This window comes from Wyeomyia smithii, chromosome 1 (genome assembly GCF_029784165.1).
Source record: "Wyeomyia smithii strain HCP4-BCI-WySm-NY-G18 chromosome 1, ASM2978416v1, whole genome shotgun sequence".
Classification (NCBI taxonomy): Eukaryota; Metazoa; Arthropoda; class Insecta; order Diptera; family Culicidae; genus Wyeomyia; species Wyeomyia smithii.
Window position 1 is genome coordinate 14855736 of NC_073694.1, and position 26080 is coordinate 14881815.

A 26080-nucleotide genomic window follows, 5' to 3' on the forward strand; every position below is an offset into this window, starting at 1 on the left:
TGATGACTAATCTATAGAAGCTCCGCATGTCCTTTCTAGCAAAGTTGTTTTCTGCGCTGTCGAACACCTGCTCCTCGTGCTCATGCTTCTTTCGACAGTGGATTCTATTTTCGGCAGCACTCATCACCCTGTATCTCTCTCTATTCTGACGCGCAGCCGCAGTAAGCATGTAGCTCCAGACACGGTACTTCTCGTCCGTCGCTCTCTGGCACTTAGCATCAAACCAGCTGTTACGCTGTCTTCCTTGCAAAGTAAACACCACCTCTCTCGCAGTTATTTTGATGGCATCGTGAATGCACAGCCCATTTATGTCCTCTATTCGTTCGTCTAGCTATTATGCGATCCGTTGATCCAACTCTTTGACGTTTTCTTCTGCCACGCCATCAGCTTTCAACCGCTGTACATAGGGGTATTTTAGGTGAAAAGTTGTAAAAAAATTTTTTCATGCGTAAATACGCTAAAATTTTTATTTATAGCAGTTCGTCAGTTTTGTCTTCAATATATCTTTAATATGAATAAAATAATCAAGTAATAAATAATATCTACCTATCATTATTATTTTTTTTTTTTTGAATAGTTTATTTGACACGGCGCGATACAATTTATGTTTTACTGAGCCAAGTACATTTTTTTTAAATTCTAAATTAGCAGGGAAAAGAGGGAGGCCTTTTCTTTATTCTCGCGGCCGACTACGAGCTAGTGGGGATTTAAGGTGAGTGGAGGGGAGTTACAATTTTGATTTTAACTATATTGAGTTATACGATTTATTTATTTGTACATGGCTAAGCAGTGATGTTCTATTTGAGCAGTTTGGACTGAGGTGTCTGCGTGAACATAAAGATGCCGAGTCTTCGTTTGAGTGTCTCCAGCTTAGTGTATCATCTTCTTTCAGCGTGTAGCGGGAATGGTAATCTAACAAATAGATAGAAGAGTTTCATATTTTAATACCAGCGTGTTTTATGAACACGTATAGCTGTATCATGTACTGGAGATCACCGCTTCCCAGAATGTCTCTAACGGGTACGTTCGGTTGTTTTCCTCGGGCCCGAAGGGAATCTATAAGCTCAGACCTAACACCACAGTATTCGGTACACGACCAAACAACATGCTCGATGTCATGGTAGCCATCGCCACAAACGCAGTGATTACTGTCTACAAGCCCTATACGAAAGAGATGCGTGTTTAACGTATAGTGATTGGACATAAGTCTGGACATCACGCGAATGAAGTCCCGACCTACATCCAACCCCTTGAACCATGCTTTCGTCGATACCTTAGGAAAAATGGAATGTAGCCACCGTCCCAGTTCATCTGAGTTCCATGATGATTGCCAACTGTTGAGTGTTCTCTGACGCAAAATGCTATAAAATTCATCATAAGCAATTGGTCTTTCATAAACTGCCCATAACCGCATAATTGTAACATTTGCAAAATTGGTTGTTCGAGCAAATGACACTTTTATATTTTGACCTTAAATGCATTGTTCCCAATATATTTTTGCAAATAGACAGTTCAACTAAACTTAGTATCACGAAGAAAGCACTACTTTACACTATGTAAACGTTGAACACTACTTTTGAAGTCAAATTGGTGGAAATTTTTGCAATGATACTTTTATGCCGTTACTTTCAAGCTACTTTTGGAATTTATCACAGTGGAAATGAAGTTTTTCTTGTATTCAACAAGCATGAGCCAAACATCAGAAACGGATCACCGGTGGTTGGTTTCCGGACCAGAATCACTTCCGAGTTCCAAAGGATACAGATGTGGATTTGGATGGAAGCTCTTATGACAAATTAGTTGAAAAGGTTAAGTAGTGTGACAATTATGCGGTTATTTACGCTATGTGACAAAACAATTTGGTATTTTTTACAATTTTTTTCAAACAAACATAAGCATATTTTTTCAGATTTGAAAAGTACATACTATTTTGAGCATTTCCCAATAAAAAGCGCAAAATCCATAAAATGTCGAATGTTACAATTATGCGATCACAGGCAGTAAATATCGCCGTCAATAGCACCCACCTTAGCTAAAGAGTCAGCCTTTTCGTTACCCGGAATCGAGCAATGAGAAGGGACCCACGCTAAGGTAACCCGGTAATTTTTATCTGTTAAAGCACTTAAAAACCGCCGTATTTTCCCCAGGAAATACGGGGTGTGCTTCACAGGCTTCATTGATCGCAGAGCCTCAATGGCACTGAGATTATCTGTGAAGATGAAGTAGTGGTCTATGGGTAGGGTTTCGATGATTCCAAGAGAGTACTGAATAGCAGCAAGTTCTGCGACGTACACGAAAGCAGGAGCATCGAGTTTGTAGGAGGCGGTAAAATTTTCGTGGAAAACACCGAAGCCAGTGGACTCATCTAGATTAGATCCGTCAGTGTAAAACCTTTTATCATAACTAACATGTTTAAACTTATTCGAAAAAATCTTAGGGATCTCTTGGGGTCGCAATTGATCCGGGATACCAGAAATGTCTTGTTTCATGTTGGTGTCGAAGAATAGAGCATTATTAGAAGTATCTAAAAGTGCGACATTGGAGGAATCGTATGAAGAAGGATTAATATCTTGAGCCATATAGTCAAAATATAAAGTCATAAATCTGGATTGAGATTGAAGTTCGACCAACCTCTCGAAATTTTCAATTACTAATGGGTTCATAACTGTGCATCGAATTAGCAACCGGTGAGAGAGATTCCAAAAACGATGTTTCAACGGAAGAGTACCCGCTAGCACTTCAAGACTCATCGTATGGGTCGACTGCATGCAACCCAAGGCAATACTGCAAGCAACGATATTGTATTCTCTCTAATTTTATAATGTGCGTGTTCGCGGCGGAGCGAAAGCAGAAACAGCCGTACTCAAGAACTGACAATATCGTTGTTTGGTATAACCTTAGAAGGTCTCCTGGGTGAGCACCCCACTAAGTTCCGGTAATCGTACGAAGAAAAGTAATCCTCTGTTGGCATTTTTGTGTCAGATACCTAATATGACAAGCTCAGGTGCATTTAGAGTCGAACCAGACCCTGAGATATTTAGCGACTAGAACCTGAGAGATCGTTTTACCCGTTAGTAGGAGCTGCTCCTGAGCTGGGTTATACTTCCTAGAAAAAACGATCAGCTCAGTTTTCTCCGGAGAGAATTCGATACCCAGCTTAAGAGCCCATTCAGACAAATTGTCTAAGGTATCTTGCAATGGTCCTTGCAGATCGCTAGCCTTGCCACCAGTAATGGATACAACGCTATCGTCTGCAAGTTGCCTTAGCGTGCATGAATTTGCAAGACATTCATCGATGTTATTGACGTAAAAATTATATAAGAGAGGACTTAAACATGAGCCCTGGGGGAGGCCCATGTAACTAATTCGGGACGTTGTCGAATCGCCATGTGAGAAATACATATGCTTTTCTGACAACAAATTGAGCAAAAAGTTATTCAAATTTGGTGAAAGTCCCTGCGAATGAAGTTTCGCGCTTAAAACTTCTACAGAGACAGAGTCAAAAGCCCCCTTAATATCCATGAACGCAGAAGCCATTTGCTCTTTTCGAGCAAAGGCTAGTTGAATATCAGTAGAAAGCAACGCTAGGCAATCGTTCGTCCCTTTGCCCCGGCGAAAGCCAAATTGAGTATCTGAAAGTAACCCGTTTGTTTCGACCCATTTGTCTAACCGTAAGAGGATCATTTTCTCCATTAATTTCCGGAGGCAAGAGAGCATCGCAATCGGCCTATATGAATTGTGATCAGAGGCAGGTTTCCCGGGTTTCCGAACAGCAATGACGTTTACCTCCCTCCAGTCATGCGGAACAATATTTAGCTCAAGAAACTTGTTGAACAAATTCAACAAGCGTCTTTTTGCAGAGTCGGGTAGATTCTTCAACAGGTTGAATTTTATTCTATCTAACCCTGGAGCCTTATTTTTGCACGACAGGAGAGCCAGAGGAGGCTCTTCCGTAGTTACTAATAACGCGTCGCGAAAGGTTTTCTGTTCCGGTACAGAGTCCGGACAGACCTTTTTGGCAAAATCGAGTATCCAGCGACCTGAATACTCCTCACCTTCATTCGAAACGTCACGGTTCCGCATGCGCCTGGCGGTATCCCAAAGAGTGCTCATCGCTGTTTCCCTCGACAACGCGTTTACGAACCGCCGCCAATACCCGCGTTTTTTCGCCTTTACTAAGCTCTTCATCTGCCTGCCCAGTGCCTCGTACTTTCGAAGCAGGTTGACAGTGCCGTACTCCCGGTAGTCCTTATACGCCGCGGACCTTCGCGCGTACAGCTCAGAGCACTCTTTGTCCCACCATTTGTTGGGAGGGCGCTGTCTTATCGTTACCCCGGGTATCGGTTTCGTCTGAGCTTGAGTCGCGGCGTCGATTATCAAGCCAGCTAAGAACGCGTATTCTTCCTCCGGAGGAAGTTCCTCGTGAGTCTCGATAGATTGCGCTATAATAGACTCATAACACCTTCAATCAATATTACGTGTAAGGTCGTAGGAAATATTGATTGGGTTCGGGGGAGTTGAACCATTAGCAATTGATATAACGATTGGAAGATGATCACTACCGTGGGGATCGTTGATTACTTTCCACCGGCAATCTAACGCTAGTGATGTCGAGCAAACGGATAGGTCAAGCACGCTTTCACGTGCTGGAGGATTAGGTACACGTGTCGCTTCCCCAGTATTCAAAACTGTCATATTGAAGTCGTCGATCAAGTTACAGATTAAAGAAGATCGGTTGTCGTCGTACAGCGACCCCCATAGCGAACAGTGAGAATTAAAATCTCCCAATATCAAAAAAGGCGCGGGAAGCAACTCTGCTACATCAGTGAGATGCTTCTGTTCAATCCGCGCGGATGGAGGCATATATAACGAAACAAGGCATAGGTCTTTTCCATTCATATTCGTTTGAATGGCAACGACTTCAATATTCGAGATCGAAGGGAGGTCGATTCGGAAGAAGGAATAGCACTTTTTAATCCCTAAAAGCACCCCTCCACCGTGTGAGTCTCGATCTCGACGAATAATGTTAAAATCGTGGGAATTGACTTGATCGTTTGAATTGAGAAAGGTTTCACAGAGCGCAAATGCGTCACAATTGTATGTATTTATTAAATGAGAAAATAGATCGAATTTGGGGATGATACTTATGCAATTCCACTGTAATACAGTGATAAAATTCCTAACCTCTTTCGCCGTATTAGTCATCGAAAGATATGATAGCTGAAATGAGGGGCCAAGTTGCTGCTAGTTGCTTCAAAAAGGTTTTCACTGTAGGAAGAAGGGCAAGAAGAATATTTTGTAGGGGATCTGGTATGTTGAATGTTTTAAATATCCAGTCCACAATATCAGAAAATTTTATGAACCCTGTTTCTTTTTTATCTTCTGATCGAGAAATGGGTGCACGAGGGGTTTTTGGTGCCCCAGGAAGCGGTGGGTACTCCTGGTTTGATTTAAAATTAAAACCGGGAGGTACTTGCTTCGGTTTTTCTTCACCGCTTCCTTTTTGTGTTGGCTTATTGGTCATTCCGCTAGGGGTTATCTTGCGACCTTTACGAGAAAGACTAGGAGAGTTGATCATTCTCCTCTTCCTAGATCCTTCTGGCATGGCATAAGAACACCCTTCGACGGGATCGTCAGATGTACCCTCATCGGTTGGCAAAAAGGAAAAGATGTTTCCTGTCGAAGGTGGCTCAGCACTCTTCAGCATTTCTGCGAAAGAGCGCTTTGATCGTTCCTTGAGGGAACGCTTAATTTCTTCCTCGCGCTGTTTGTACGCGGGACACGCCGAAAGGTCATGCCGAGTTCCCTCGCAGTAAAGACACTTTTCAGTATCCTCACTGCAAGCGGTCTCAGCATGATTGCCTCCGCACTTGCTGCAGCGTGCCTTGTTGCAGCAGTAGGTGGCTGTATGACCTAACTGCTTGCAGTTTTGGCAATGCATGACCCGCGGTACAAACAGGCGTACAGGCAGACGAACCCTGTCCAAAGAGATGTAGTTCGGCAGTGCGGATCCGGCGAATGTTACACGGAAGGAATCCGAAGGGAAGAATTTCTTCTTCCCTTCTTCGATGGATACTGAATGAAATTGCTTGACATCCAGTATCTTTACATCTTGAATCAGGGGGTTCTTGAAGCAGCCAACCCCGTGACGCAAAATGTCATCGACCGTGAGGCTTCCTTCGGTAACCACACCGTCGATCTCTTCATCGATTGCTTCAAGCTACTCACAACAACTCGCAGTTTGTTCGGTCTAACCTTTGTAATTTCGGTTACGTCCGAAAACTGTTTTGCCAGGTCCTTGCCGATTTGAATAATATTAAGAGGCTTCTTTATGGGCCTGAAGTAAACTACGAACGGACCTTTCGAAGCATCTGGGTAAGCTTTCATCCGTGTTGTCGGTACCCTTGGTACGGGGCTAGGTAGCGGAGAAGGTAAAGGGGAATTGATGGGGGAGATCTCAATCTCTTCCCCATTTGTTTCCACACCCAGGAATAGTTGTACCTGCATGTCGTCCATTTTGCGGGAGCGTTACGCTCTACCGCACACAAACGATAAATATTCGAATGTGGGGGGGGGGGGGGGTCAAGTAGTTGCTATTAAATTTTAAAAACAATTTTTCAAACTACAATGGATCAAAATAAAAAAAAAGGCAGTAATACTAATACTAATAACAATAGTAATAATAATAATAATAATAATAATAATAATAATAATAATAATAATAATAATAATAATAATAATTATAATTATAATTATAATAATAACAATAATAATAATAATAATATTAATAATAATGATAAAAATTCTAAAGTGAATACTTCACCGAACGTCTAAGTCACGACCTCACGGCTGATAGTAGGATTAATCGAGCGTCTCCGCAGAACAAACAATGACGATCCAGCTTCGTGTTGTGACACAGTGGCCGTATCCTACACGCGACCTTGTAGATGCCACTTGTAGTTGACTTCCACTCGCTCGGTCGTATGGTGGTCCGTGCTGCTAGCGGGGTAACAGCGGTGCGGGAAAATTATTCTTGCTGATATATCAGCTGCGTATCAGATCACTGACGGGGTAGCCTGCCCCTACCAGTGTGCAGAAGATGTTTCTGCCGATAAACTGCAGGCTATTGTTATCGCGCAGCAAAAGAACTAATCGACAAAAAAAAAACACCCGTACGATAACTCGTGTATTGTTGTTTTGCGAACTCAAACGGAGATGAACAATTTGCGTCTAATCGAGACGAAAGCAAAACAACGAATGACTTGACTTTTGTTACTGTATGAAACATAAGCGACTCTATTTAGAAGCGCTATTAGAGTACAAGAAAAAAACGAAAAGTGCAAAAAGTGCAAAAAGGTTACCGGCAAATTGATGAAAAACAGCATATGTTACCTGAACCGCAGCATATTTATGTATTCCCCACAAATAAAACATGTTTCAACATCATTTCTATAACTTTTTAGGAAAGTATGTTTTATAAGTTTAGTTTAAAATGCAAAATCATTTCAAAATTCATACAAAATTGGAAAAAGTTCATAACGATCACTAATACTTATGCATCGAGGTGAATAGCATACCTTTTAGAACTGTCATCTATACTTGGGGCCTAAAAAGCCTTTCTAGAGGATCGCTGGAACGTCATTCAAACAACTATCAGCGGTGCTGCGGAGGAAATCCTGGGACATGTGCAACCGAATCCACGTAACAAATGGTTTGATGAACAATGTCGGCAGATATTGGATGAGAATAACACAGCGCAAACACGGAACACGAAAATTCTACCAAAGACTCAACGCATCCCCAAGCCTCTGGCTTTGTTCCACAAGCCCGAAATGTGGAATAAGGAGTGAAGCATTTGCACGGATGACCGTGACGTGATCGAAAGGTAGAAGCAGCACTACGATGAACACCTGAATGGCAGGCAATGAGGACGTCACAACAGGAACGGAAGAAACGTGAAGGCAACTCAAGAACAACAAATCGGCCGAAATAAAATGGCTTTGGAGCGGAACTGTGCCCCGACAAATTGACCAGCTCGCTTCATCGGAAGATTGTCGAGATCTGGGAGACAGAACAGCTACCGGAGAAGTAAAAAAAGGGGTTATCTGACCCATCTACAAGAGCAAAACTATCGAGCGCGCACAGCTCATGAATGCTATCTACGAAGTGTTTTCCCAGGTCATCTTCGTACGCCTGTCACCATTAGCAGGCAGATTTGTAGGAACTTACCAGACCAGCTTCATGGAAGGACGACTGACCAAATCTTAACACTGCGGCAAATATTCCAAAAGTGCCACGAGTTTAGAGTTCCTACACGAACCGAAAAGAGTTATGGAAAATTCTTGACGAAAATGGCTTTCCGGGGAAGCTGACGATGGAGAATGTGAATCGTTGTTTAAGGATTCCGGGTGGAACGTCGGACTTCTTCGAGTCTCACAGGCGAGTTCAACTAGGTGATGGTTTCTCCTGCCTAATGTTTACCGTCGCTCTGGAGGGTGTTATGGGACGGGCGGGGTTTAACATGCGGGACACGATTGTCAACGAATCAGCTCAATTTATTTGCGTTGCGGATGTCATGGATATTGTCGGTAGTTGTGAAATATGTGAAATACTAAGCGTATATGGTAAACAGTAGCCATACCGTGGTCTTAGCTTGAAAATTATCCAATTCTCTGAACAATATTCCTTGATGCTGAGTATCGGGGCTCAGGACTCCGACTTAAAATAATATAAAGTTAAGCGTCTTCAGGGCGACACATTTTTTGACCAGTGAAACAACTTTAAATCAAAGTAATTAGTAGGTAGATAAACCAAGTTTTAGATAACCCAAACCTGTAAAATTTCACATGGAAAGTAAAAAAAAAAACACTCAAAGTCTAATGTCAAGAACAGTTTTAAATATACTTTCTTCCCACTATTTTAAAGGAATTGTTTTTGTTTTCCGTTTGGAATCATCTCTAATTGAAAATTGCTCCAGCGAGTAGCAATTAAGAGTTATCGTCAGTTGCCTTGTCCTCCCCGTTGGCTTCTCCACCAGGCGACGGAGCGGCCTCCGTTCGCTTCTTCTGCCAGCTATCGAGCAAAGTTTTTGCTGAAGGTCGCGCCTCGTAATCCTCCTGTGTGCACACGTAAAATACTTCCAGTATAAAGTTGTACTCGTCCGACAGATTTAAACCCTCCGGAATGGGTGGACGGGTACCCAAGCTACCATAGTCCAAGTAATCACCTTCCTCACCTTCCTCTAGCTCATCTTCCTCGTCAAAATCTTCATCCTCCTCTTCTTCTTCTTCTGCGTCAAGGTCCACGTAATTTGTGACTCCACGGTCCGGCTGATCGCCATCGTCATCTTCGACGGTGATAACGCTTGTGTTCTCTTGCGGGAGACTATCATCAGCGATTGAGATGACCGAACCGTCCACCGTTGTCGAGTCCGGCTCTGAAGCTGATTTTTTTGAAGGCTGCGCTTCCGACTTCTCACAGCTGAGCTTTCGCTTCTGTCCAGCCTCCTCGTTTGTCGGTGCTTTTTTCTCCTTTTCCGACGGTTCGTCATCCAATACAATCACTTCGCTGACATCGAGCTTGCGGTTGGTTGGTAGCACCGGCTGGTTTACTGTGCTACCACGAATGATCGATTTCATCACGGCGTAGTCCGCCGAACTGGCGATACTTTCGTCCTTCATACCGGGAAAGGTATGCGGCGGTAGAAGGGTAATGGTTTCGTATATCACCAATCCAAAGCTGAAGATATCCGCTTTGGAACTGATTAACGTAACGTCCTCCTCGAGCACCTCCGGCGCTGACCAAATGCCCGTGCCCACGTATTGGGCATCCTTCTTCTTGTCCGTATCTAAAAAGCCTTCCTTATTGAGTGGCAAACTAACGCCGAAATCACACAGCTTGCACACCTCAAAATCATTTTTAACCAGAATGTTAAACGATTTGAGATCACCGTGCAGGATGAGTGCCTCGGTGTGCAGATAATGCAATGCGTTTAGCGTGTCCAGTGCCATTCGCTGTATTTTTGGTGCCTCCAGTGGGCCGAGATTGCCGTCGTAACGCTGCTCCAGCAGATCACCTAAAGAGGTGTTGCAATACTCCATTGCGATGTAGTTCTGGCCGGCTTCCAGTGAATCGAAGCCTCGGTAACCGACAATGTTGGGGTGGTCAAGCTGCCTGTGGGAGAAGAAAGTGGTTAGATTTTAGACGCTTAGAACTATAGGGGAACTTACCTAAGAATGCTTGCCTCCTCGGTAAGTCGATGGCCGAACAATTTGGCATGTTCGGGGGTATTCCGCCGCGAGAGCATTTTGATCGCCCATGGTGACTTGTTGCAGTTTTTCGATGGGGAACGTTTAATTCTCAGCACTTCCACGCCTGGGAACAAATGCGTATTGTTATTACACACGAGGGAATCAAACATGTAATTTAAATTAATCTAGTTAGAGTGTAAGGTAGTTATTAATGCACATTTTTCAAGGACAAACAACTTTACGTTGAGAGCAATTTTCAAGGCCAAATCGATCGCCTCTATGAAAAACAGCGAGGTTTGATTGTTCCAGCGAACATAAAACAAAAGCGGAATTACTCACCTGTACCGAAGCCGAGCTTCTTCAGGAACGGAGATGCCGGCAGCTTGGTAACGCTGGTAGGATGCCTACTGTGCCGATCACCACCGGTGATGGTGGAATTGCTGGCCACCGGAGTTTGCACTCCATCGCTCTGCAGCAACTTCGCTAGAATTTTATTCTTCAGCGGTGTTTCCATTTTTACTGGTTATTTTAGCGTCCCGTCAAAATTAAAAATAAATTAATGGTGAGTTTAAAGGGTAGATTTTCCGGCACGTAGTTAATTACTGCATTTTATCGGGAAAATGCAGAGCGATTAAACAATGAGTAATCAACAAAAAAGACGCCGCGCACTTTACTTGGGCTGAATTAACGATCCGCAGGAAATGACAGATTGAAAGTTGTGTGCGCAAAAACGAGACTGAAGATAGGAAGGGGCTGCACTTGAACTTATTGGCTGCGGATTGGCTGTTGTTCGTATACGCTCCATTGTTTTTACTCTAATCTGATTAAGATCTACTCAGTTTGGTATTCTTATGCAAAATGTCAAAAAGTGAGTAATCAAGATGGGTAACATTTACTCAGATTTTAGTAATGGCCATGTTAACTCAGTTTTGAGTAATCTTCCGAAGAACAGTTGGCATCGCTCCTATTCATTGGCTAGCAGTGAGTATTTAATCTGTCATCGAAACAACAATTTCTTGATAAATTATATTACAAACAACAGATTTCAATATTTCACAATAATTTCAGCCAAACGTCAGAATCACAGAGGGTTTGGAAATATATGAATCAGCTCTTATTGGTGGTATCATCTGTGAAGAATTCGCCGCAATCCCCATGTGCCCCACGGATGATTTTAAAACATGTGAAGACACGGGTGATTTTAAAACATTTATAAGGTTTCAGTGTAAAATAAATGTAAGTTGTTGAATGTTTTAAAATTGTTTTATTCATTGGGTCAGGTTTACAAAAAACCACAAACATAAAATTTCATCATTTTACTCAAACTGGGTAACTTCTACCCATTTTATTAATTTCAAGCTTGCATGAACAGAGTAGGTTTTACTCAGTTTTTGACGTATGGAAGCTTTACTCAAAAGTGAGTAATCGTAAAAGAACTCAGATTAGGGTACCTCCACTTTCAACAAAAATGAGTGATATCTTACTCAGTTTAGAGTAATAAAAAATAAGCGTGTAGAGTTGTATACAACTACACTAAGAAAAATTCTCAGCTGCAATCTGTAGCACGTTTTTCTTGTACTGAATCAATTTTTCTTCTGAAATTTGAGGGAAAAGTTCAAACTTAATTAAGTTTTCATTAGAAATAAGAGTTGATCTTACATTTAGTTGTTTTTTTTTTTTTGCTTTCGGAGTATTAACGCTAATATTAATTATCTCAAGTTTATTATTTCACGCACAGCAATATATTTTCAAGTTTTACGACTACAGTGATTAAATTGTTTGTCCGAAGGGAAGAATCCCTGCACTAGTGCTTTGAGCATTAAATTAATTCTCAACTGACTCCAAAGAAGCTGCGAAATCATAAAACCGCTAAGCATCGGACAGACTGTCTAGTCGTTTGCGTTCGTGCATTCGTAAAACATGCGTTTGTAAATGGGCCGGACATTGAAACCTTCTTCCACACTGCCCACAATTGTGTGACTTTGCCCCGTTGAGGTGGGTCTTCATGTGCCGGTCAAGATACTGCGGGGTTACTTCTTTATCACAGATCTTACAATGGTTTGGCCGCTCGTGAAAGCGCAGGTGCCTACGGAACTGCCCCTCAATGACAAAAACTCTGTCACAGATGTCGCAGGTGAACGTCTTTGATACGGAGTGAATCCTTCGATGCTCCTTCAACATAACGTTATTTGCACACACCTTTAGACAAGTTTCACATTGATATGGTAGAAATTCATTGTGAGTACTCGATATATGCGTTTTAAGGTCGTGCTTCGTGTTGCATTCCATGCCACAAGTTTCACATTTGCACACTTTTTCAGTGTGGTAGTTTTCTGTGTGCTGTTCCAGATCATCACGGTTAAAAAATCCTTTAGGACATACGGCACATTTGTACGGTCTCTCGCCAGTATGCACGCCATAATGTTTCTTCACCAAACATAATGCAACGAAGCCCTTCCCACAAATATCGCACTTAAATGGTTTTTCTTTCCCATTATGTACATACATGTGTATCTGCAGACTGTACAGGGACGAAAATCCTTTGGAGCATATACTGCACTCGTGAGATCTTACTCCGCCGTGAACACCGGAAATATGACCTTGCAGCTTCTTTTTTCCAAAGAAACCTTTCCCACAAATATCGCAAAGGTGCCGCCGGGTAACGGGTTTATCGGTTGTATGTTTGTGCTGCAAAAAACGTGCCTCTGTGATGTAGCTTTTGTTGCAAATTTCGCATCTATATGGTTCTTTTTTCCCTTTTTCATGCACTTTTTCGTGAACCTTCAGCGCACTTTCATATTGAAAGGCTTTAGAGCAAACATTACATTTATGTTTTCGACTTCCTGCGCATCTGGCTTTATGAATGTGAAGGCTTCTTATCGATCTGAAAGATCTGCCGCAGGATTTACAAGAAAATTCAGCATGCCGGGAGCTTTTGTGTTGGCTGAGAGTTTGTTCACACGTAAATGTCTCCTCACAATCGTCGCACTCGAAGCCTTCGTCTTCGGGCACGCTTTCATCTTCTTTAACTGATATTACAGCAGCAGCGTCGGCAACGTTATCGCCTTCGATTTTTATTTCGTACTTTTGAATTGTATTTATTGGCAACTCACAGTATTCTTCATTTGAATGGTCTTTCTCAGTTTTAATATGCAAAGCGATTGATTCCTTGTTTGCACTGTTATCCATGTTAGATTTTAATAGCCTTATTTTGCGACTACAGCTCCAGTCTAAAAACGAAAGATCGTTTGAAAGCTTCAGGATGTTTTAGAAATATTAGTTACTTACCCTAACATTTGGGGAAAAACAACCGTTATTCTTAAAACTTCTAAGAAATAAACACATCAATGTTTGCCTCTCGCCACAGTTTGACATTTCTCGCTGAACATGTGAAAAGGGCCCAAGTGCCATATGTAAACAAGCCAAATTTTCTCGTTTTTTGATCAATACAAGCGAAATCTGCTCTTACCAATAAGATTTATTGATAAAAGAATTTACTCTTAATCAAACAATCTTATTTGTACGAGTAGATTAAGCTTCTATTCATTGAAAAACGTGAACTTGTGGCTTGTTTACATATGGCACTTGGGCCCTTTTCACATGCTCAGCGAGATTTATGGTTTGCTCGCTAAAACATATCATAAAATAAGTAGGGATGCACGATGCTGGCTATAGTATTGATACCGCGTATAACCGCATAACACTCAATGAAAATAATTCTCACGCTCATAGGAGATTGATTTCGGTATGCAAGTCTTAGCAGAATGAAAGTCGTTTTGAATGTTTCAATGTTTTTATTTCTGAAGCTTTTTTTTTGAAGGTGTTGTTCCATATTTAACTCCATGTTGCTTTTGATTGAAAGGTTGATACTGAATAGTTTTTAAATAAAGTTCTATTCAAGGTTCACCGCTTCTAAGTTTTCATTAAAAATAAGGGTTAATCTTATTGTTCCTTCTGGTACATATATTGAAGTAGAGATATTTCTACAGTAAATTACAACTGTTTGGTTTCTAACCCTCGAAAGTGATTCTTTCAGTTATATTTTTGGGATTCATAGTTGTAAGAGCCCTTCCTATATTTTTTGTTTTCGGAATGTTAATGCCTAGATCAATTACTTCAAGTTTATTAATTCACGCCGGTAATATATTTTTAATTAAGTTGGGACAAATTGAAGTTTTCCGACTACACTCGTTTGCCCGAAAGAAAGAATCCCTGCAATATTGCTCTGAGCTTCAAACAGAAAAATCAAGATAATTCCCAACTGACAGCAAAGAGGCTGCGACACTAAAGAACCACTAAACATTTTCTAGTTATTCGCGTTCGTGCATTCGTGAAACATGCTGTTGCAAATGGGCCGGACATTGAAACCTTCTGCCACACTGCCCACAGTTGTGTGACTTTGCCACGTTGAGGTGGATCTTCATGTGCCGATCAAGATACTGCGGGGTTACTTCTTTACCACAGATCTTACAATGGGTTGGCCGCTCGTGAAAGCGCAGGTGCCTACGGAACAGTTTTTCAATGACATAAACTCTGTCACAAATGTCGCAGATAAACGTCTTTAATGAGGAATGAATCCTTCGATGTTTCCTTAACATATAGTTGCTTTCACACACCTTTAGACAGGTTTCACATTGAAATGGTAGAAATTCATTGTGAGTGCTTGATATATGCATTTTAAGATCATACTTCGTGTTGAATTCCATGCCACAAGTTTCACATTTGGATAGTTTTTCAGTGTGGTAGTTGTCTGTATGCATTACCAGATCCACACGGTTGAAAAATCCTTTAGAGCACACCTCACATTTAAGCGGTCTCTCGCCAGTATGCACGCCATAATGTTTCTTCGTTATCGATAATGAAACGAAGCCCTTCCCACAAATATCGCACTTAAATGGTTTTTCCTTCCCATTATGTACATACATGTGTACCTGCAGACTGTGCAGGGACGAAAATCCTTTAGAGCATATACTGCACTCGTGAGATTTCACTCCTCCGTGAACGCCGGAAATATGACGTTGCAGCTTCTTTTGTCCAAAGAAACCTCTCCCACAAATATGGCAAAGGTGCCGCCTGGTAACAGGTTTAACGGTTGTATGTTGATGCTTTAAAAAACATCCCTTTATAACGAAGCTTTTGTTGCATGTTTCGCATTTATATGACTCTTTTTCTCTTTTTATATGCACTTTTTCGTGAATCTTCAACGCACTTGCATTTTGGAAGGGTTTAGAGCAAACATTACATTTATGCTTTCGTTTTCTTGTGCAGCTGGCTTTATGAATGTTAAGGTTTTTCATCGATCCGAAAGATCTGCCACAGGATTTACAAGAAAATTCAGAATGTCGGGTGCTTTTGTGCTGACTGAGAGTTTGTTCGCATGCAAATGTTTCCTCACATTCGTCACACTCGAAGCCTTCGTCTTTGGGCACGTCTTTATCCTCTTCAACCACATCATCAATTGGTACTGCAGCAGCGACTTCAACAACCTTATCGCCTTCGATTTTTATCTCGTACTTTTGAATTGTATTTATTGGCAACTTACAGTAGCCCTCAACTGAATGGTCTGCCTCCGTCTTAATATGCACAGCTATTGATTCCTTATTCTCGCTGTTATCCATGTTCGATTTTAGTAGTCTAATTACGAAAGATATGTTGATAGCTTTAGGATGTTTTTTAAATAAAAAATATTACTTACTTAGCTTAACGTTCGAGGAAGAATCAACTGTTATTCTTAATAATTCTAATAAATATCACGGTATAGTTTAAAAAGTTAAGAGAAAACATATAAACATTTGCCTCTGATGCCCACAATTTGACGTTTGTGGTAGCAATGGGCGATATTGAATCGGTATCGGAAATATCGATACTTTTGAGGCGATACTACGATTTTTTGGATCGATGCACAAGCGTCCGATACTCGACCGTATCGATACTGAAAACCGCGATATTTGTATCGATATTCTTTTATGCATACGGACCAGCTAGCTGACATCGCGCCATGTTACAAGGGCTAACATCTCAATGTGTACACGAGATCACCGCCACTTTTCATACGCTACACGCTCCCTAAAATGAATTCAAAAACGATTAGAAAACAATTCATTTCCATAAAAAGTGGAACAACACGAAAACTGAGTAACTCTGTTGTTATTCAAAATTGTGTAACCATAGTATGGGCAAATACTGTGTATTTATTATTCAGAATGATGGATACAATTGAACTCATTTTTTTGTGTTTAATGAAACTCATTTAGTTCTTAAAAAATATCAGTTTTTGTGTACAAAATTATCCATTTATTGAATTTGAAACTACACAGATTTAGATTATGAAACTATCAAGTTTTTGAATAGAAAAATATTCATTTTTGAATTTAAGACTAACCATTTTCAGAATTTAAAAGTACTCAGTTTAAGAATGGAAAACCACTCAGTTTTAAATGTGATGTTAGCGTAGAAAGGGAGGTTTGTGCCAGTAACAGTCAGAACAAAACAAAACTAAGGTTACATTCTATCTGAACGGTGTCTAATTATATTTATTTTTTAAGTATATTTTGCTCTTTTTTGTGATGCATAATCCCTTGATATTTTACTCTCCCACAAATTTCCTGATGACACGAACAACCTGAAAACTTTTGGTTCCTTAGAATGAATAATGAAAAAAGTTTATATGTGTACCTTAAAGCTTTTTAAAATGTCCGTGACCACTTTCTCAGCGATTTTCTCATTTTTTGGAATCACTCAAACAGCCACAAGAACAGATAACACGGCCGCAAAGGCTTAATAATGGCGCACAAATGTTGAATCATAGTGCCGCCTTTTCACTCGTGTCAAAAAATGGCGTCGTTTTTTCATGCTTAGTACTCAAAATTGAGTTATAGTGGTATATTCAAAAATGAGTTATTATAGATTAATCTAAAATCAGTGTAAAAATTACACAGAATCACCAAATGCGGTATTCATTTTTTGACGTTTCCATGCAACTTATGAAATTGAATTAAAACTAATTCATTCGCCGTGTTACTTTTCACGAGCGTGTATATGTTATGCTGTCTGTCAGTGTCAGTGATGCCCACACATATTAGAACCGCTGCGATGTTAGCTGCGATAAAGCAAAGCAAATCGGATAGAGATGCCAGCTAGTTGATACGAGCTGGAACAACTGAAAAGCTGCCACTGTCAGTATAAATATCGCACAAGTCTATTTGCACTAGCAAAACTTAGATGGAGAAATAGATAGAGAGAATGTTGTGAGCCAAACGAACTGTCAAAATCCCAGCGCAGTCCAAAGCCAAGCGCAGCATAGGGCCAAATTCGAAATTTGTTTTACTTGAGCCAAACATTTAAAGCCAAAAAGGAGTGCTCAATAATAACGTGTTCTCAAATACTTTCAAAAATAGGCATAGCTCTAGGTTGCATTATTAAGCCACAAAACTTATATTGTTTCTCTGACAATTGATTAAAATATCGTTTGTTTATATTTATACTCAGCTTCATTTGTTTTTATTTGAATTAATTCTCCTTTCTGCGTTAAAATGCATCCACAAACCCCTCAAACGAAATTCAACGTTATCAGAAATGGTGTTTGGCTTCGATTTAGTTGGGCTATAACCCAACGAGCGGGAGCCCAACTGAAACGTAGCCCAACGAGCGAAATTTGACTGTATTTCAAAAACAAATATAAGTTTTCTGGTTACACTGTTCAGATCGAATATTGGCAAGCGGAAACTAACTCATGCTTTCCGTCGACACAAGTTAGAGTTCAAGTGAAAAATAAAATTGCAATATTAATTAGTTAGAAAAATTCAGCGATAGACTTCACTATCTTATTTTCGCTGACATATCTAACTTTTTTATGTCATCAACTTCCTCATCAATTAATATGGAAGTGTGTCAATAATTTATACAAATAAGACGGGAGCTTCACAGCCCATTGGGCCAGTGAATACAAATCTTGAAGATATAAGTTGTTTAATTCATTTGTTTGCCAAAGCTCACAATTTCTGCATTACCTGTATGTATTTGTTTGTGAAGTCATTTGATTCATGCTGCTCTAGAGAATGCGGATAGATACCAGAAAAACAACAAAAAGTCGGCACATCAAATTTTCATTGCTGGAAACCACCAAAATTTTGCTGATTTTTTGTGTGCTGTGCTTCCAGCAATCTGTTCAGCGAAATGAAATTTGCTAATTATTCAGTAATGCTCAATTGCATAGAGGTGACAGGTCGTTTGCTGCATGTTCAGTAAAACAAAATACAACTTGCTGGTTGTCAGCTATGACAATTTGCTGTTCATTCAGTAAAGCATAAATCAATTTGCTGGTTAACCAGTTAGTTCAAGGGAACCATGTTTCCGTCAGGCACCAGATTCCATCCGCTCATCGGATCATAGGCAAATTACTGTTGAACTAGAGATGTATGATTATCATTTCAACTTTTAAGTTCATCTAGCCCATCAAGGACTTAGCTATGGTCCCATATTCGCTATCAGGAGCTTAGCGATGATCCCGTACCAGCTGCACAGCGATTTGGCTCGTTTTACTAATGACAGCTTGACGTAATTTTTTTGCCATATCAATTCTTTTGCTGGATTCCAGCAAACATTCATTTACTGTTTTCTGTTCAGCAAATAGTTTTGCTGTATTTTCGCGAATCACTGAATCGATTACTGGTTTTCAGTAAATGTATTTATCAAAAATTCAAAAAATGATCTCAGCTATTGTATCGATACTTCTGGTATCGATACTTTTTGACCGATATTCTGAATATCTCGATACTTTTGATTCTTCGGGTATCGATACTGAAGTATCGATACTCTCCGTCGTATCGCCCAATGCTACCTTGCACGGAAAAAAAATATCACAAAATAAGTAAGAATCGTAGGGATGCACGATACGGGATAAAGTATCGATACCGATATAACACAGCGTTGATTCGCTAGTTGGGCCTACACTGAGAAGTATTATATTTTTGGATATTGTTTCATGATTTTGCAGATCCTCCATTGTCTCAGTTTTAATAATATAAATGATAAACTTATGATTGACCAGAAAACTAACTTTTGAAACGAAGTTTTATTCAAACTGGCATGCTAGTTTTTTTTATCAAAGTTAAGAGTAAATTCTCTATTTTCTTTCTTACGAAATAGATAAACCTGAAACAAGAGTCGATTACTTTGTAATAAATTTACTATATTTTGGAGATTTTTGGTTGCTAAAACCCTTTTTGATTAGTTTTACCAATGTTCGCTTGTTAACTCAGGTTTGAAATATTTTTTTATACTATTCTCAGCAGCTTTCGGAGTGTTAAGGGTTAGAATAATCAACTCAAGTTTATTATTAAATCGTTATTATTTTGATATTTACCTTGCTCAGTCAATTCAATGATTTAAAAGCAAAGCCTTGGCGTTACATTCCGATGCGGAATTTGACCTTCTGTTTATTATACACAGACTTCGCTTCGCTACGATCTTTATGACACTATCAATCTCTCTCGAGCCGAAGCTCGAACATACGACGACTGGCTTGTTAGGCCAGCATCGTACCTCAAGACAAGCTGGGATGGTTTAATGATTTTTTGTTCACATAACGTGAACGTCCGAAGGACACATAATAGAAACATCAAATTGATTCCCAGCCAACTTCAAAGAAGTTGCGCAGCCTAAAACCACTAAGCCGAACCTTGTGATGCTCCGGAAGAGGACGGGGTGATTAATTTTTTGCGTTCGTGCACTCGTGAAACATGCGTCTGCAAACGGGACGGACGTTGAAACGTTCTTCCACACTGCTCACAGTCGTAGGACTTTGCCCCGTCGATATGGGTTTTCATGTGCCGGTCCAGGTTGTGCGAGGTTATTTCTTTACCACAGATTTTACAATAGACTGGCCGCTCGTGAAAACGTAGGTGCTTACGGAACTGCCATTCAATGACAAAAACTTGATCACAAATGTCGCAGGTAAACGCCTTTGACATAGAGTGAATCCTTCGATGTTTCTTCAACAGAACGTTGTTGGCACACACCTTTAAACAGGTTTCACATTGATAGGGTAAAAGTTCATTGTGAGTACTTGAAATATGAATTTTAAGATCATGCTTCGTGTTGAGTTCCACACCACAAATGTCACATTTGTATATTTTTTCAGTGTGGTCAATCCTATTATGCCTTTCCAGATCGCTACGGTTAAAGAATCCCTTAGAGCATACCGCGCACATGTACGGCCTCTCACCAGTATGCACGCCATAATGTTTCTTTACCATGGATAATGCATGAAAGCTTTTCCCGCAAATGTCACACTTAAATCGTTTTTCCTCCCCAGTATGTACATGCATGTGGGTTCGCAGATTGTATAAAGACGAAAATCGTTTGGAGCATATACTGCACTCGTGACGTTTCACTCCGGCATGAACAACGGAAATATGACGTTGCAGCTGCTTTCGTCCAGCGAAAACTTTCCCACAAATATCACAAACGGGCTCCCGTTTAACATGTTTATCGGGTTTATGCTTGTGCTGCAAAAAACGAGCCTCTACGAAAAACCTTTTGTCGCAAATATCGCATGTAAATGTCTTTTTCCCGTTTGCATGCATTTTTTCGTGAACTTTCAATATGCTTTCATATTGAAAGACTTTAGAGCAAACTTTACATTCGTGTTTTCGTTTTCCTGCACATCTGGCTTTATGAATGTGAAGATTTTTCACCGACCCGAAAGATCTTTCACAGGATTTACAAGAAAGTTCAGAATGTCGGGTGGTTTTGTGCTGGCTGAGAGTTTGTTCACATGCAAATATCTCTTCACACTCGTCACACTCGAAGCCTTCCTCTTCGAGCACTTCTCCATCGACGTTATCCTCTTCATTGTCTTGTACAATAGCAGTAGCTTCAATAACGTTATCGCCTTCGATTTTTATCTCGTACTTTTGAATTGTTTTTATTGGCAACTCACAGTAGTAGTTTTCATTTAAATGATCTTTCTCTGTCTTAATATGCAAATCGATTGCTTCCTTGTTTTCACCGTTATCCATGTTAGATTTTAATATCCCTATTTTTCGACTGCAGCTTCGGTCTAATGAAGATAAAGAGTTTGATAGATTTGGGGTGTTTTGAAAAAAAATATTACTTACTTACTTTAATGTTTAGGGAAAAATAAATTGTTATTCTAGTAGTTTTCTTAAATATCGCTACCGGTAGATAAAGAAAACACAGCAATATTTTTGCCTCTGACCGCAGTTTGACGTTTGTGGTTTGCACGCTAAAAAAAGGTATCACAAACTAAGTAAAAAAGTACGATACTGGCTTAAGTATCGATACTGGTATAACGCAGCGGCTCAAGTTTTACGGTGCGTGTCCTGGGAAAACACTCGCGATCAGTCCGACGACGCAAGGAAAAGAGTTAACCGGCCATTGGAGTCTAGTGGAGTGTATCCGTTCCATCTTGTGTCATCAGAGATGTTTGATAAATTTCAAGAACTTGGGGTGATGGCAACAGCAGCGTGTGAAACAAAGGTTTCGATGTTCACTGTGCACCAAGGACGTAAATACCGTTAGAATATCCAGAAGTATCACCAAGCGCGAGGGAATCCAGATCAACGGTAATTAGCTCACGGTAACCGCGACCGCTGGTTTGAAGCAAAGCTCAAATCCTTGGCGATCAACGCATGTATTGATGCTGATGAAAGGTCCTTACATCGGCTTCGACGACACGATCCTGTCGGTCACCAAGCTTTCCACAGCTCAGATAATGCTAGCCATTGCCACTCATCGAGGATTTCGTATAGATCAGATGGACATCGGAACGGCTTTTCTCCAGAGTGCTGAAGGAAGATTTCTCTATGGATGTTCATCGAGGAGTCAAAGCGGAAAAAAGAAGCGTATGCAAGCTGCAAAAGTCGCTGTATGGATTAAAACAAAAACTATGTCTCTATGTATCCACCATGGCAGCGATTAAGTTTACCCTGTCAAGAGCCAGATGGAGAAAGGACTTCAGCTGAGTTGGGAGGCTAATGTTGTTCACCTTGGAGTCTCTCGCTCGCATGTATGTATTAAGTTTTTGGCGCATTTATCCGCAGTCCGATTTGTCCGGCTTCGGTTTTCTGTCGGGCGTAGGTTCCTCCGCCATCGCAAAGCTATGATTTCAAAGACATCCACAAAGCTCAGAAGCTGTGCCATGGTTGTCTTCCTCACCCGCGCCAGTTGATTCTTCAGACATCTGCTGCTGTTGCTCCACTAGTTTTTTTTTTTTGAGATTATGGTTTTTGGAACCTTCGGTGATGAGTTGTGACCGTTGTGACTATTTCCACCTGTTGATTCAGGATTGATTTTGTAGATTGATGCTTTGTCAGCATTGACTCCCTTCTCGCTTTCGGAATGTTAATGGTGGGATTAATCAACTTCAGTTTATTATTTTAAATACAGTAATATATTTTCTAAGCTTCATAATTTTTTTTTTGAATTAAGACAAAGTTAAGTTTCGTTCGTTCCTCATAAAACACCAAAACCAAACGACTTTTCATGTTTTTTGACACCAACCAAATCGTGTATGGAAGGCACGAGTGCATAGTCGTCAACAAAAGACAACCAACCGCCATCAATATTCACAAATGTCAAAAATGTGCCATCTGAACTTGACCGAAAATCGTAGCTTGGCGCTACGACCTTACTGACACTAGCGGTATATCCCGAGCCGGGATTCGAACATACGATGACTGGCTTGTGTTTGACCAGCAACGTGCTGCGTGAACAGCTAGGAGATGCTCAGCTGAGCATTAAATAGATATAGCAAACGATATTTAAATACCTCTAGACCAGTGTTACGAAATTTCGACACTGCAAAATGAAAATGATACAACAGCAGTTTCACTTTTACTCTCTTCAAACTGATATTGAGGGTCACCCGAGTCAATTATCAGTGGAAATCATGTCAGTGACATAAATGATATGTCCTAATTAATACCGAAGTTATTTATTCTGGGTCAATCCATTGCATGAAGTCAATAAGGTAGGTAGGTATCTTTATCCTCCACCGCATAAACATCGTTAACCCTTCATAAGGCAGTGGCAACTATATTGCCACCAACAAAATTTATTTTTTTCGCTGCACTCAGAATATTGATTTCAAATTTGACTTAACCAAAGACTTCTACAGGTGTCTTAGAACACTTCAGTTTTTTCTAGGACTGCAAGAAGTGTACAATATTGATTTTGGGATCATTTTTATGTGAACAAACCGCAATTTTAGACTGTCTTCAGGAAATTCATTTTTATTTTGGTGAAAATCCAACAATGTGGTAAGTTTTTCACCAGGAACTTTCTATTCAGGACCTACTGTGTTAGACTATGCATTTTTTTCGTTAAAATACATGATGACGACAAATCCAAATTTTTTTCCTAAAAATATTTTCTGGATACCACTCAAAAACCGTTTACTTCGATCTTTTCCATGCAAAATAAATGAAGTCTTACTGTTACATTCGAATTACTATGATTTTTCATTTTTTATAATTACAAAAAATCAAGCTTACAATGCAGATGCAAAAAAAAATGCTTCCATCGTTTTTGGGGTTAACGGGCAGTGGCAACTATATTGCCACCAATTTTTTCAATTGATTCAATAGTTAATTTTTTAACAAAGGTACATTTGTGTTGTTTCTTCTGTAAGGAATACGTTTTATTGAAGTTTATGTTGATTCCTTGCGTAGTTTTCACGGCCTTATAAAGGGTTAAAGTAACATTACGAGTGCGAAATTACAGGAATGCTGCCAGTCAGCATTATCACTGTCAACTAATTAGAGCTGAAAGTAAATATCACTGTTCTTGTTTAATGTGATATTCGCAGTTTTCAGTTTCAACCGAGAATCTATCACTGACAGTGAAAATTTTCAACACTGCTCCAGACTGCGAACCACAAAAAAAAAACACTGAACAGAAGCCTGTTCCGTAAGAAGACTAGGCGTCTAATTTTTTACGTTCGTGCATGCGTAAAACATGCGTTTGCAAATGGGACGGACGTTGGAACGATCTTCCACACTGTCCACAGTCATATGACTTGGCCCCATTGATGTGGGTCTTCATGTGCCGGTCAAGGTTGTTCGAAGTTATTCCTTTACCGCAGATCTTACAAAGGGTTGGTCGCTCGTGAAAGCGCATGTGCCTACGAAAATGAAGCTCAACGACAAAAACTTTGTCACAAATGTCGCAGGTAAACGTCTTTGATACGGAGTGAATCCTTCGATGTCTTTTCAACATAACGTTATTTGCACACACCTTTAGACAGGTTTCACATTGATATGGTAGAAATTCATTGTGAGTGCTCGATACATGCATATTGAGATCATACTTCGTGTTGAATTCCATGTCACAAGTTTTACATTTGGATAGTTTCTCAGTGTGGTAGGTATCTGTATGCATTTCCAGATCCACACGGTTGAAAAATCCCTTAGAGCACACCGCGCATGTGTACGGCCTCTCGCCAGTATGCACGCCATAATGTTTCTTCATCATGGATAATGCATGAAAACCCTTCCCGCAAATATCACACTTGAATCGTTTTTCTCCCCCAGTATGGACGCGCATGTGTGTCTGCAGATTGTATGGAGACGCAAATCGTTTGGAGCATATACTGCATTCGTGAGCTTTCACTCCGGCATGGACAACGGAAATATGATGTTTTAGCTTCATCTGTCCAACGAAACCTTTCCCACAAATATCGCAAAGGTGCAGCTTTTTAGGGGATTCAGCAGCTGTATGTTTGTGCTGCAAAAAGCGTGCTTCTATGATGTAGCTTTTGTTGCAGGTTTCGCATCTAAATGTCTTTTTTGTCTTTTTTTCATGCACTTTCTCGTGGATCTTCAACTTGCTTTCGTATTGAAAGACTTTAGAGCAAACACTACATTTATACTTTTGTTTTCTTTTGCATCTGGCTTTATGAATGTGAAGGTTTTTTACCGATCCGAAAGACTTGCCACAGGATTTACAAGAAAATTCAGCATGTCGAGCGTTTTTGTGCTGGCTGAGTGTTTGTTCACATGCAAATGTCTCTTCACATTCGTCACACTCGAAACCTTCGTCTCTGGGGACGTCTTCATCGTCATCATCCTCTTTAGTGATTGGTACAACAGCAGCTGCTTCGACGACGTTATCACCTTCGATTTTTATCTCGTACTTTTGAATTGTTTTTATTGGCAACTCACAGTAGTAGTTTTCATTTAAATGGTATTTCTCTGTCTTAACATGCAAATCGATTGATTCCTTGTTTTCACTGTTATCCATGTTAGATTTTGATGGCCTAATTTTTCGACTGCAGCTTCGGTCTAACGAAGATAAAGAGTTTGATAGATTTGGGGTGATTTAAAGAAATATTACTTACTTACCTTAACATTAGGAAAAATAAACTGTTATTTTAGTAGTTCTATCAAATATCACTACCTGTAGGTAAAGAAAACACATCAATATTTGCCTCTGGAGTCTGGCCGCAGTTTGACGTTTGTGGTTTGCACGCTAAAAAAGTATCATGAACAAAGTAGGGAAGTATCGATACTGGTATAACCGGTATAACGTAGCGGCTCAAGTTTAGCGGTGTGTGTCCTGGGAAAACACACTCGCGAACAGTTCGACGACGCAAGGAAAAGAGTTAACGGTTATTTTTGATTTTGATATTGGAAAAACCAAATTTAATTAAGCAAGGAGAAGATAATATTTAAAAATGCAGCATACAGGAAACAAAACCAGACCGGGACTAAAACAGAAACAAACTCAGGTGGCAAATGCGAGCACCCTGGAAGAAATAATCATTGAAGTGGCAGACACAGAACATCCCTTCCCTGTACACCCGACAC

General features: G+C 40.3%; 4 protein-coding genes across 4 annotated transcripts; all 4 read right to left on the reverse strand.

Moving 5' to 3' along the window:
- Positions 1-8875: 8875 nt before the first annotated feature.
- Positions 8876-10983, reverse strand: LOC129718120 (lymphokine-activated killer T-cell-originated protein kinase). Its single transcript, XM_055668549.1, has 3 exons — positions 10590-10983; positions 10230-10374; positions 8876-10173 (listed from the first exon to the last, which is right to left on the reverse strand). Exons 1-3 carry the CDS (start codon positions 10762-10764, stop codon positions 8988-8990), a joined length of 1506 nt encoding a protein of 501 aa, XP_055524524.1. The 5' UTR covers positions 10765-10983; the 3' UTR covers positions 8876-8987.
- Positions 10984-11984: 1001 nt separating this feature from the next.
- Positions 11985-16092, reverse strand: LOC129716587 (zinc finger protein 91-like). Its single transcript, XM_055666422.1, has 3 exons — positions 15946-16092; positions 14563-15884; positions 11985-13480 (listed from the first exon to the last, which is right to left on the reverse strand). Exons 2-3 carry the CDS (start codon positions 15866-15868, stop codon positions 12120-12122), a joined length of 2667 nt encoding a protein of 888 aa, XP_055522397.1. The 5' UTR covers positions 15869-15884; positions 15946-16092; the 3' UTR covers positions 11985-12119.
- A 3402-nt stretch (positions 16093-19494) lies between these two features.
- LOC129729746 (zinc finger protein 227-like) lies at positions 19495-21508 on the reverse strand. The gene is made up of 2 exons (XM_055688561.1): positions 21375-21508; positions 19495-21312 (listed from the first exon to the last, which is right to left on the reverse strand). The coding sequence occupies exon 2, from the start codon at positions 21269-21271 to the stop codon at positions 19919-19921; it is 1353 nt and encodes a 450-aa protein (XP_055544536.1). The 5' UTR covers positions 21272-21312; positions 21375-21508; the 3' UTR covers positions 19495-19918.
- Positions 21509-22655: 1147 nt separating this feature from the next.
- Positions 22656-25732, reverse strand: LOC129718073 (zinc finger protein 227-like). Its single transcript, XM_055668484.1, has 2 exons — positions 25616-25732; positions 22656-25555 (listed from the first exon to the last, which is right to left on the reverse strand). The coding sequence occupies exon 2, from the start codon at positions 25512-25514 to the stop codon at positions 24192-24194; it is 1323 nt and encodes a 440-aa protein (XP_055524459.1). The 5' UTR covers positions 25515-25555; positions 25616-25732; the 3' UTR covers positions 22656-24191.
- Between the last annotated feature and the right edge of the window lie 348 nt (positions 25733-26080).

Coding starts and splice junctions, on each gene's coding strand:
- LOC129718073 (XM_055668484.1), bottom strand. CDS start 25,514: ATGGATAACAGTGAAAACAAGGAATCAATCGATTTGCATGTTAAGACA.
- LOC129718120 (XM_055668549.1), bottom strand. CDS start 10,764: ATGGAAACACCGCTGAAGAATAAAATTCTAGCGAAGTTGCTGCAGAGC. Junction 10,375..10,589: donor GAAGCTCGGCTTCGGTACAG/GTGAGTAATTCC, acceptor ATTTGTTCCCAG/GCGTGGAAGTGCTGAGAATT. Junction 10,174..10,229: donor GAGGAGGCAAGCATTCTTAG/GTAAGTTCCCCT, acceptor CTTCTCCCACAG/GCAGCTTGACCACCCCAACA.
- LOC129716587 (XM_055666422.1), bottom strand. CDS start 15,868: ATGGATAACAGCGAGAATAAGGAATCAATAGCTGTGCATATTAAGACG. Junction 13,481..14,562: donor ACGAATGCACGAACGCGAAT/AACTAGAAAATG, acceptor TTTCGTTTTTAG/ACTGGAGCTGTAGTCGCAAA.
- LOC129729746 (XM_055688561.1), bottom strand. CDS start 21,271: ATGGATAACGGTGAAAACAAGGAAGCAATCGATTTGCATATTAAGACA.